Source organism: Mastomys coucha, unplaced genomic scaffold (assembly GCF_008632895.1).
Source record: "Mastomys coucha isolate ucsf_1 unplaced genomic scaffold, UCSF_Mcou_1 pScaffold6, whole genome shotgun sequence".
Lineage (NCBI taxonomy): Eukaryota > Metazoa > Chordata > Mammalia > Rodentia > Muridae > Mastomys > Mastomys coucha.
The window spans coordinates 117486945-117498810 of NW_022196912.1; the positions used below are offsets into that span (position 1 = coordinate 117486945).

Consider the following 11866-nt stretch of genomic DNA (forward strand, 5'->3'; position numbering starts at 1 on the left):
CTCTGAAGTGATTGTAGCAGGGGTTACTTCAGGTTGACTGAGGTAGAATAGAATAGAATAGAATAGAAATAGAATCTGTGCCACCTGCTTTACCAAATGCCACCTCTACTATTGAAAGCAGTGTGTCATCGAGGAAGGACAGGGGTGCAAATAGCTGCTGTCTTCTATGGTGGACGGTTGATAGACCTGAGTAATTTCCTGTATATATAAAATCGAAAATTTATGAAAAGTTGTGTAAATTAAAGGGGAATACTATTAGGTGTGCACAGGATGAAATTCTGAGTGATCCTTGATGTGTAATTAATCCCCTTTTCATAAGAATGATCAGACTGTAGGTTAGCTCAGAGAAGCATATTTATATTATTTACTTTATATGAATAATGTTCTCTTTTTGCTCTCTTTCTCTTTCTCTGCTTCCTTTCCCTTTCTCCTTCCTCTTATTTTCTTCTTTTATCAGAAAATCCAGAAAATCCAATCCTTAAGTCAACTGCTTGGTGAAGGAGACAAGCAGTCAGTGGAGATTCTGATGGTGGAAAAGCTACAGCGACGGACGGCCAGGCTTGTTAAAGTGTGGAATGGAGGAAGGAACATCGTGCAGCTGATGTGAAACTTGCCCTATTTGGAATTAGATTTCCCTAGGAGGTATGACATGCGTTTTAACGTAGGCTCTGAATCCCAGTGTTCCAGTGCAGTGTAATGAGCTCCAACTTGGTGTGTACTGCCTGCTGGACTGTAAGAGATGTGCCTGTCTTTATGTGAGGGGCTGGCTTTTGTTATACTAAGTTGTAGCATTTAGGCATCCCTTGGCAGTCTAAATTAGCCTGCTTGTCTAAATTGACTCCTGGTAACTACTTGGGCTAGGACACAGGAGGTAAGGAAGGCACCGGATTTCCTATGAGCTCTCTACTCAGAGCAGAAAAGTCAAAGTGAGCAGCTGTCTGTGGGCCTGTGGGTCCTGGATTCTGTGATGGTATCAGCAGCTGGAAGACCCCAGTCTAGATTCAGTAATGAAAATCTGCAAAAATTTGGGAAAACTTTAGCTACAAATACCTTAAAAATGATAGATTGATGATTTCCTCAATTCCTAGAATTTCTTTTATAAATGCTCTGTTTACATTTTAGATTGTATCTATCCTTAATGTCAGATGATGAACCCACTCTGAGTCAGCTGTGATCCCAGCTGTCCTGCTCACGCCATGTCAACAGCACCCATTTGTACTAATGCTAATAGTTCCATGCAAATGCCTGTGGAGCACACACTGTCCTTAACTCTAAGATGCCATTTCCTGACACAGAGTGGATGAAGCTATTGTCAGCTTCTCTATTTCAAATGCAGTCAGCATATGTCTATATTGGTATTAGAAAATACTTGTTTTTTAAAGATATATTGATGTATGATAAAGATGATCTAATTTGTGAATGCATATGTGTGCGTGGTTACTTTTTATAATGTGAAATGGATAATGAGCTTATTTAAAATAAAGCAGAGGTTAATGAGATACCTGCACTTGTGAGAAAAGTTTTAAATACTTTCCTACAGTTCTTACTCTATAAAGAAAAGGCATTTCATCTTTAAATAATGAGTTGGTGGAGCATAATGGATCAACTGTAAACAACTCAGGGACAGTCTCTTATTGCTTCTTCATTCTTTGTCATCCCTGTCCTTTCCCGTGGCCTCCTTGGAGCACTGTTCAGGAACTCAATACCTTTCATCAGGGGCAGTCAGCAGTGAAAGTCCAGGAGCCGTGAGAAACTTGACTGTCTTATATAAGGAAACTCAGTTTAAGTACTCTGTGTCTCCTGCTAGCATTAGCCATAAGGACTTGAGTCTGTTGTGGTCTGGAGAGTTCATTGTGCGTAAAAGGACAGCAAGGCTGTGTCAGTTTTCTAGTATTCTGCTTCACTACGCCGCCATTGACTCTGTTTACATTAGTTAAAATGGAGAGTTTTGTTTGATTGTCAAATAATACACTTAGTACTTATAAGCTTTTCATATTCCTGTTATATGTGGGATAAAGGACATCTGACAAAAAAGTGATCTGACAGAGACCACTCACCACTGCTTATAAAGTTGGAAGTCAATTGCTTAGGCATTAAGTTATCAATTAAAACAGTTATTCAAAATTACTTTTGGAAGTATTTTTTTCACAAATATTAAAACCTTTAAATTTTTTTGAATCTTTGTTAAAATTATACCCCAGAGACAGATATGCAGGAAGATTAAAAAGCAAACGAATGGCAGATTGGAACATGTATCTACTCATATCTTCATTGTATCAGAAGACTTAAACTTCCTTTAACTAGGTGTGTAACAGAGTGCTCTCTGCTCCATCTGCAGCAGTGGTGGCCTGCCTATCACTGGATTTGGCTGTGTTTATTTCAGTATGGTATAGCTATAGGATTCCTTTTCTAGATTTCATCTAGTAATGAGAAAAGTGCTAAAACTCTCTTTTCAAATTCCTATCCCTGGTCCTGAGATCAATTCCTACCATTCCCATGGTGGCTCACAACCATCTATAACTGCTGTCCTGTGGGATCTGATATCTTCTTCTGGTGTACAGGTGAACATGCAAACAAAATATTCATATACATAAAATAAATCCTTAACATTTTTTCTCTGTCTATTGTTTTCCCACAAACATATCTGAATAACTGAGCACAAGTACCCTGAATGCCAGCTAGAGCCATCCTTGATCTCTCTTTCTAGGCCCTAGAGCTGTCTGGTCCTAAATGAACATCTGTTAATGCCCTGGAATAATAAGAGTGAATTAATTTCAAGATTGAGGTGGGGACATCTGGCTTAGACTGCCTTTTGTTATAGAACCTCCTACTCATGTTACTCTGGATTTGTTACCAAGTAATCAATACACCAATTTTATGTGTGTTTATGTATTAACTAGCTGATACAAATGCAACCCAGCATTGAGTCAGCACAGATGACATTTCCAGACTAGTTGGCCTCTGATATCTAACAATCTCTGGTTCACTCCTAAGGCACTGTCTTATTTCTATAAGCTAGAAAATGGCTGCCCAAGAATGCTTTAGAGGTATCATCATTTTCCTGTCATATTGGGACAAATCCATGCTTACTTTTGTTTAAGTACAGTGGGTGACTGAGACAAAGGACAGTTCAGCAGTCCCCGACAGATGCTTTAGAAATGGAAGATAGAGTACCAAGGCCTTGGACTAGAATAAGAAGGGAGGATTGACTCACCATGGTCACACTGAGTGGCCTTGGGATTGACATACCTATCATGTGCAGTGGGCCCTGCACTATATACAGTCAAGACCCTCAACACCATCAAGCCACAAAGGTATTTTCTTAATCAATGAGCAAGGCATATTTTTTTGTTGGCAAAGATGAATATAATTGAGGCTGTATTCATTTCTATACCAAAGCAATTATAAAAGGTCATTGTTAGTGTATGTATTTGTATGTTCACATATAAACTCTTAGGAAGAAAAGAGGATAAAAATGCCTGTCACTCACGAAAAACCAAATGTGGCTTTGTTCTGGCCCCTGTTTGTTTTCCTTGTAAAATGAAGTCATTGAATTGGGTGATCTATGGTTCCTGTGATGGACCCATGTGACTGGATGATCACAGAACAGAGTGGAATGGGTGTCATTGAGCCAGACACTGTGATAGACGATGGTGATTTTCTGTTAATTTTAATAAAAAAAGAAAGAATTCTGTGATTAAAACATACTATAAAAGACACACACACAGAGGCAGAGAGACAGAGGGACAGAGAGACAGAGGCAAGTGGATTTCTGTGAGTTCAAGGCTAACTTGGTTTACATAGAGTTCCAGGCCAGCCAAATCTTATGTTATAGGCCCCTGCAGGGGTGGGGCTTGGGGAGAAGAGTAGACGGGGAGAGGGGAGTGAGAAAGACAGAGAGAGGAGAGGAGAGAGAAAGTCTGGTACAGACTAAAATAAAACACTTAACTTCACAAGAGAAGGGTCTGGAGAGGGAGAAGGATGCCTGTAGGAGAATGTCCATGTTCGCCCCAGAGCTTTGGACCCACACTTGCTGTCTTACTGACTGTTCTCAGTCCAGGTGTGCGAGCAGCAGGGAAAGGGAGAGACCCTCCCTAGGTCTTCAGCTAAGGCCCTCAGGAGCACTTAAAATGGCAGACAGATTACACAGACATCTCCTTAAAGTATGAGTTGTTTTAATTTCAGTGTTAATCAGAGAACACATCTTTTACCATCCACCACCAGCATCTTGTGGTTTAGACACCTCTGGTTCAGCACCTGTGATGGCCAAGGCCTTATACACACCAGAGTCACAAGACTGTCGGGTTCACCACCCTGCCCAGAAATAGGAGCATCCTTGACATCTCCTCATAGATGATGAAGTGAAAAGGCCGGTCCACTTTGATGATGGGAGGCATGGAGTAAGCGACAATCTCTGACAGTGTCCCTGACACTGCTTCAGTTCCCCTTTCATCCACCTCAAGCACCGACTGTTGTAAGACCTAGATAAAGAAGGAACATGGAAGAACATTTGTGTGGCAATGGGAAGGGAGAACTAACAAATTTCCCATGGATAGTTCTGCCCACCCAGCCATGGTCCTGGGGTTCACTGTGGCAGCCTGTCTGTGCTAGGAGGAGCATGAGATTGTGCCAGAGAGTGCCTCAGAAATCCAAATAGTACCAGAAGGCTATGGGAAGTGGTGTGGGCTGTGCCAGGTGCAACCTGGGCTTGGAATCAGGGAACCTGACTAACAGATCTCAACATGCAGACATCTAGTATTAATTGGACATGGACTTTGTGATACTGACTCTTGAGCTGAGCTGTTGGCCTTTGAAGGCACTTTGAACTGCCTGGTATTGCTCTGAGGCATTTCCAGGGTCAGTCTGAGGGTCTGTGGTTACCTTCTGGACCCTGGTTGACTGCACTCAGGCTGAGGTTACCATACTAGCTCCTGTTCAGATAGAAAAGCATTTTAAATCTCTCAGAGTTGACAATTATATGTGGAAATGAGAACCCTCTTGATTGTAATGGTGGAAGAGAGAGAGAGAGAGCTGTAATGAATCCAGGCCAGGAATGCTAGTTCACTGCAGTGTACAGACATGCTGCAAGAACCACGAAGGGATGGATGAGCTCCCTGTCTGAAGAACAGGAAGGAGAGGGGAGGCATGTGGAGAGGAAGGACCACAGAGGGTCCTTTAAGGCTAATCATAGAGGAGGTGGGGTGTCTGTCCCAAGGAATGAGGGTGACCAGGTGATGACTGGGGGTTTCTTCTGTGCTAAAGATAGTATAGTTTCATGAGCCTTTTCAATATTCAACACAATACTGATGGGTTCTACACCAGTCTGTACGAGGGGCAGATGTTTAGAGGGATGGAGCTCCTCCAATGAGAAGGGTGTGGATAGCATGGCCTGAGCTCCATGGAACGCCCGGCTTGGGTGCTACTTGAGGTTGTTAGAACTGGGGTAAAATTCTCTGCTACAGCTAGGCATGTAATCACAACCACATGGTTTGCAAAGTACTTGTTGGTTTTAGTGACATCGCATGCTGCGGACCGGGCCAGAGCACGGCCTCTGACTTGCCTTGGACACCTGAAGGTTTCCTGCCACGGCTGAGAGTTCACTGAGGTCAGCTGAGGTGGAGAAGAGCCTCCTGATTCCCATCTGCTTGAGCAGCTCGTGCATCTCATACCTCTGATTCAGCTTGAACTTGGGAAAGAAGACCTCCATTTTCCTGTGGCCCAGGGACAGGACAGGACAGACGATGGTGAAATGGCTGGGAGCTGCTGCTAAGGACACGTGCTGTTTTCTTCCTTCCTCCACGATTATTTCCTTTGCTTGATGGTATATAGCTCATGGGATCCTTTCATAGTGTTTGATCTCAGAGAAAGTCCTTCTGAGTTATGAAGCACCACTCTGCTAATGCCTGCGAGCTAGTTCATCAGCTCACATCCCCAAATCCTTTTTAGTAAGGAACACCGGACTCCATGTCCATTTCTGTATGTGTCAAAACAACCCCAACCCACTGCCTGGCTGCTTCCTGTATCCCTGCCGACTGCTGGAGGATGCTTAGCCAGGGAGGCTCTAAGATATTTATTTTTCCTGTTGTGAGTTCTTTGAGAATATGAAATTTGGAAAGATGAGTTTTGTGGTTCAGGAAAAAAAAATGTGAAAGCTGCTAATTAAATCAAATTAATCTTAATTTTCATTTTTCTTGCTCTGTAAAGAGTCATCAAAAATACATGTACCAACATCAGAGTTTTTTAATAGAATGATTGTAGTATGAAGGGTGTCCAGAACAATGCCTGGCATGCAGCAGTTTCATAAATGCACCCTTGCCCACTTTTCTCCCTGTTGCATAGCTGGGCTGGGCTCCATGCTGGAAAAACTGAGAATGTGACATGTCCTAAGTTTTAAATTCATAAGTGTAACCACTCAGCAAACATTTGTTAGGGTTTATGTTTCAGTCCTTTGCTAATGCTGAAAGACTTAAAAAAATGACAGAAAAATGAAAGTGAAAGCTGTAGCCAGAACCTTCAGTTGAGCTCGTCTCTGTACTAGTTCTGGAGCAATGAGAAGAGGCACAGCCATGAGACTCTCTGTGGAACTCTCTGCCTTGAGCTCCAGCAGGCAGAATGGCTTCCAGCAAACACCTGAGGTTCTGCCCTGCCCACTTCCATGTCTTCTCCACACAGGCCCCCGACCCCATGTTCAGGCTTACCTGCTCTCGTGGTACTAACCCCCCCCACCATACACCTGTTATTCTTAGAGTCAGACCCTGGCCTCACCCTGGTGTGGTCTCCTTCACATGGAACTTAGGGAGAATTTCTAGATGTTAGGACTGAGCTCTGAACTCACTACCAGGTCTGTTCCTTCCACGTTCTTAGGAAGTAATATACCCGTCCTTGAAATGCTGAGGCCCAAAACTACAGCTGTTGTTGACTGACAGACACCTCTTTGGATCTGTCTCTGTTTTCTCTTTCTTTTGTTCTGTACCCCGTTCCATATCTATTCATCAAATTCGCTACTTCTTGCTTCCTGGCAGATCCAAAGTGTTGTCTACATCTTATCACCTTACCTCCTACCACCATAGTGCAAATAGCAGCATCTTGAAGTTATCTGGCACCCTTCTGACTGGCTTCCTCATGGTCCTCCTTATTAATGCCTGCTCTCAGCACAGGATCTTGTATGATCCATTAAGCAGGTCTCCTTGAGCCTCTGACCAGAAGCCTCTGTGGCTCCCCATCTCCTACCGGCAAAGCCCATGACTGTTCTGAGTGTGTAACGTAAGGTCCTGGGGTGGCTGGCTGTCCCTGAATCCTCTCACCACACTGGCCACTTTGCTGTTCGTTAGAGCTGCCAGCTGTGCTCTACCCAAAACTGCCTCTAAACACTCTTCTCCTCAGACAGACCCATGAAATTCACCCCTCATCGCCAGAGAAGAACATCCCTGGCTTTGGCCTGCACATGTTGAAGTGCTTTTTCCTCTTACAGTGTTGTTTGTCTCCCTTTGCCTGGCTTGTTTACTGTTGCAGCTTTGGGATAAATAGGTATCCCAATAGGCAAACAGTTGTATTTGAACAACTGTTGTTCATTAGAATAGTAAAACTAGGCCTAACTCAGGATAAAGTGAAACAGGACCTTGCTGATCACTGGGGAGTATGGGCAGTAAGCATAAGGCATTAGGTAAAACTAACTGGGAGCGTTAATGAGGACAAGCAAGCCAAGTCTGTGTGGCAGGGCAAGCATCATACCTTGTTTTCATATTCTGGAGCCATGTATCCACAAGATCTATGGTCAAGTAGTCCTCCAGGGCCAAGTGGTCACCTGTTTTCTCCATGAGGACCACTAGCATGGTGGTGTTTCCTTGGTAGGGCAGTTTGAGGATGTGACAACGGAACTTCTTATCAAAGGTGGAGGCAAAGTCCCCTTCCCGGTACATCATGGGCACCTTAACTGCCTTGTACTTGTCCAGGTGGAAAGTGTCAGCCTCAGTGAAGATGGGGTCAAATGGAGTCAGCCACTTCCCTGAGCAAGTCAGAAGAGAGCCCCTGTAGAAACAAGCCTCCACAGAACACAGTGGCAGAGAAGAGAGTGTGCTGCCCCCGTCATTCCCAACTGAGAGTCCCATTCCTTTTTCAAGTTTGCATGCTCAGACATCAAATTCCTCAAAGACCAAACTTCAGCTCTACCCATGACCCATCATAGAACCCAGACTTCCTCATTTCCTGGTGAATAGCTTCCAATGCCTGATGCATGAGGTATTCCCAGCTACCACATGGCCCCAGTGTGACCATATGCAAACATACTTTACAGGTAGTGGAGGTGTGTCCAGCTCAGCATCACTTTATGCAGCTTTGGAAGCAAGAGAGGCCAGCCACTACATGACTCTACGCTGAAGATGTTTTGGAGTGTCTGTAAATGGTCTTTCTACCTGGGGATTTGTGAATCTCCTGGTATAGCTTTAAGCTCCAGATTCATCCACTCCATACCCTGTTAAACTAGAAGAAATTGGGGCTACAAAAATCATGGGATCTCTTTGCATTTGGCCTTTGCCATTCACTGTGTGTGAGCATGTTTAAACTAGCTTCCCCAGCCTTCTCCTTCATTCCTTATAACCAAGGAAACAGTGGCTCTACTCTCCTTGCTGCATTGACTGCCAGGAAGAACGAATATGCAACCTGTTTCTTCCTGTGGTGGATAGTAAGTACCAAACGTCATGTGTAGCACCTTGCATGTCAGCTCTTATGGCTCTATGACTATAAAAAGTGAGAGTCCCGATTTTATAAAATTCCAAGACTGGACTGGAGAGATGGCTTAGCAGATAAAAGCTCATACTACTTGTACAGAGGACTCAAGTTGGTTTCCTAGCACCCATGTTGAGTGGCTTACAACCCCAACTCCAGGAGGACCCAGCACCTCTGACCTCCATGTAGACCTGTACTCCCATGCATAGACCCACACACTATAATAGTGACAACAACAATAAATCCAAGGGCAGAGATTTTGCCCCAGATCACAAAAGCGGGGAATAGTGAGCCCAGAGGCATCCTGGGTCTTGCTGATAGTAAGCTGCTCATTCAATAGCCCTGTGTGACCTCTTCCAAGCATTAGATGAAAACTAGGCAGGGGAGCTATGGAAACCGAGGACCACGGGTCTGCAGGTGGTGAGAGTGGGGGCCTCAGGGGAAGCATTGGCCCCTCCTCAATGTATACTGAACCTGCAAAGCAGAAAGCATGTCTGCAGAGCATCCTTTAGTACCAAGTGTACACTGAAGAAGAAAAGGAAGACACAGGATCAGCTTCTTTTGGCTCTGGGGCAACAGAAGATTCAAAATACCTTTGAATAAGATGTAGTCCACCAGAATTAACTTTGTTTCAGGATTAATCTCATCAAAAAGCTTAGGGATTTTCCCCTCAGTCTCTTTAACAATGTAGTGGTTTATGAGGCCTCTGGCTTGTGAGGAATTTTGAAAATTTGTAGGCACATACTCTGTATCAAAATACTTCTTGGATAGATTGAAATAGGTCTCTTTAATATCAAAGTCCTTGTGGATGAAGGCAAAGCTTCCCTGGGTGAGGCTTAATTCCTGGTTGCTGGAAAAGGTCTCTTTGACCCTCTTGAAGAGGGCCGGAAGGATCAGGGGTCCTGCCTGGCTCAGGGCCTGTAGGTTGAGTCCATTTTCTACCTGGACTTTGGTCTCTCCCTTGGCCCCCAGCATCAAGTTCACCATGGCTACAGACAGGCCAAAAGGTGAGAAGATCACATTGCCGTCGTGCCTCATGGAGATCTTTCGAAGCAGATTGAACCCAAAGCTTGAAGTCTCATTGGAGAGCTTCTGGCTGGCCCTCAGCCAGTCTTCCTCCTCCTCCTTCTCCTCCTCCTCCTCCTCCTCATGCCTGGGATCAGTCCATGTGTACTCTTCCCAAGTTTGATTCTCATAATCCTGAGACTCCAGGTGAACAGGAGCCTCTGGTGAATGGGAACTGAGATTGAAACTGGTCACCAGCCACACCTCTGCCAGCAGGACAAGAAGAAAGAGACTAGAAACCACCCTCATGTGGTCAGCTGTGGAGGCCAGGGGCCACTTCCCTTCATCCTAGGCAGAGAGAGAGAGAGAGAGAGAGAGAGAGAGAGAGAGAGAGAGAGAGAGAGAGAGAGAGAGAGAGAGAGAGAGAGAGAGAGAGAGAATGAAGAATATCTCAACACCTAATAAAACATCTTTGCCAGGCAAACATTTCTCCATGACCCTTCTTCTTTTCTGCCAAGTTAAGTGTGGGCTCCTCCCCCCCCCTTTTTTTGTAGGTTAGCTATACCCTAGACTACTCTGGAGCATATAGGTGGTGTAATCATTTACCTGGTTGGGGGAGGGGGACATTTTACAAGACTTCTTCCCATCCTCTTGTGCAGGTCCTTGAGCAGCTTGTGGTCCCTCCCCCAGTTTCTCTTCCTTTGCTTTCCTCTGGCCTGGCCAAATGTTGCCCTTTTGTGTGGAGCAGGATCAGGTGGGAGCTGGGGCCATTTACTGATCTGCTTCAAGCCTTTCCTTTGTCATTTGGCCACCAGGCATATGAAACGGCCCCTCCATGCTGATTCACACAACCTTAATATGTGACCCCACCGACTGGGGATTTGGAGGGTCCAAGAGGGAATGAAGCAAAGAAAGGAGGCTTCGCCACAGTTTTCTGATTTAAGCCCTCCTTCCCTGCATCTCCTGTACACAGTTCCAGATAGGTCTCCTTTCATTCCTCTACCACAGCTCCTAGGTGGCTGCAGGGATCACAGCTGATTCTTTTTTTACACAAGACCTGGGTTCAAGTCACTCAGTCTCATTGCCCCCATGGCACATACTGGATGTCCATGCCCCAGTTCTGCAGCCCGAGGGAGCCTAGCCCTGCCCTGGCAGTGACTTTGCAGCCCCACACTCCTCCCTGTGACTGTCCCTGCCTCTCCTGAGATTCCTCTGTACACTCAGATCCAAAGCCTGGCTCTGAGCTGTGCCATTACATTGTGCTCACAGCAATATTGCCAGTGTCCTAGAAGCTGGCTGGGTATGGCACTAAGATGTCCCCAATATCTCACTCTCCACTGGACAATAGGAAGGCCTGGGTGGCAAGGTACTCAAGCCAGAGGTGTTGGGGATGTTTGATAGTTCCCATCAGCAGAGCCCCTCACTCTGATCATTGGACCTTAAGTCCCAATGTGACAAGGAGCTCTCCAGCTGCTCCCAGGCCCTCTTCTGTACCTGTAACAAACCCCATCCAACCCCAGGACACAGGCCCTCGCTTTGCTAAATGGCCCCAAAGAATCCAGGGTCCCCACCTTAGAGCCTGGATGACCCTGCTGGGTTTCCTGAATGTCACCATTTAGGAATTGCTTCCCAATCATAATGTCGAGATCCCTTAGTAGGTCACCACATTGTTGTAAGCATTGGGTCATTACTTCTTTCCAGGTACAAAACAGTATCATACCTTCATGTTTTAAGTGGACAACCTGCCTTTAGTCCTTTACAACTCAACACTGAGGCCATATCCTCCAAGGTGAGGGTACGGCAAGGTGGGGCCTTTGAGAACTGACTAGATAGATGATGTCTGAATTGTGGGGAGATTATAAGGGATTTAGTGTCCTTATAAGAAGAAGAAATACCAGAACCATCCTCTCGCCACCAAGAACACACTGAGGCAGCCACCATCTGAAAACCAGGAGGTGGGCCCTCATTACAGCCCAACCATGCTGTCCCTCACCTTGGGTCTCTAGAACTGTGCAAACACATTTGTTAAACCTCCAGTATTGCCGGGCGGTGGTGGCGCACACCTTTAATCCTAGCACTTGGGAGGCAGAGGCACGCGGATTTCTAAGTTTGAGGCCAGCCTGGTCTACAGAGTGAG

The 11866-nt window shown here is 45.3% G+C and overlaps 2 protein-coding genes across 7 annotated transcripts in view; one reads left to right on the top strand and one right to left on the bottom strand.

The window, feature by feature from the left end:
• Ppp4r4 (protein phosphatase 4 regulatory subunit 4) overlaps positions 1-6390 on the top strand; it is a 94169-nt gene extending 87779 nt beyond the window's left edge. For 3 of the 5 annotated variants that reach the window (XM_031356074.1, XM_031356076.1, XM_031356075.1), the window contains exon 25: positions 458-1501. In XM_031356074.1, coding sequence (XP_031211934.1) covers positions 458-482 — 25 coding nt within the window. In that variant the 3' untranslated portion in view covers positions 483-1501. Of the gene's footprint in view, positions 1-457; positions 1502-5513 lie in introns of those variants that run through there. The other 2 variants (XR_004114207.1, XR_004114206.1) reach the window with 2 other exon arrangements.
• On the bottom strand, positions 4290-10038 carry Serpina10 (serpin family A member 10). 2 transcript variants are annotated; one of them, XM_031356078.1, is made up of 4 exons: positions 9318-10038; positions 7732-7843; positions 5561-5711; positions 4290-4481 (listed from the first exon to the last, which is right to left on the bottom strand). In XM_031356078.1, exons 1-4 carry the CDS (start codon positions 10036-10038, stop codon positions 4290-4292), a joined length of 1176 nt encoding a protein of 391 aa, XP_031211938.1. The 2 variants fall into 2 exon arrangements, with proteins under 2 accessions (XP_031211938.1, XP_031211937.1); XM_031356077.1 differs by having other exon boundaries at positions 7732-8005.
• Between the last annotated feature and the right edge of the window lie 1828 nt (positions 10039-11866).

Coding starts and splice junctions, on each gene's coding strand:
- Serpina10 (XM_031356077.1), bottom strand. CDS start 10,038: ATGAGGGTGGTTTCTAGTCTCTTTCTTCTTGTCCTGCTGGCAGAGGTG. Junction 8,006..9,317: donor GGACTACATCTTATTCAAAG/GTATTTTGAATC, acceptor TGACTTGCTCAG/GGAAGTGGCTGACTCCATTT. Junction 5,712..7,731: donor CTCCAGAATATGAAAACAAG/GTATGATGCTTG, acceptor CCTGGGCCACAG/GAAAATGGAGGTCTTCTTTC.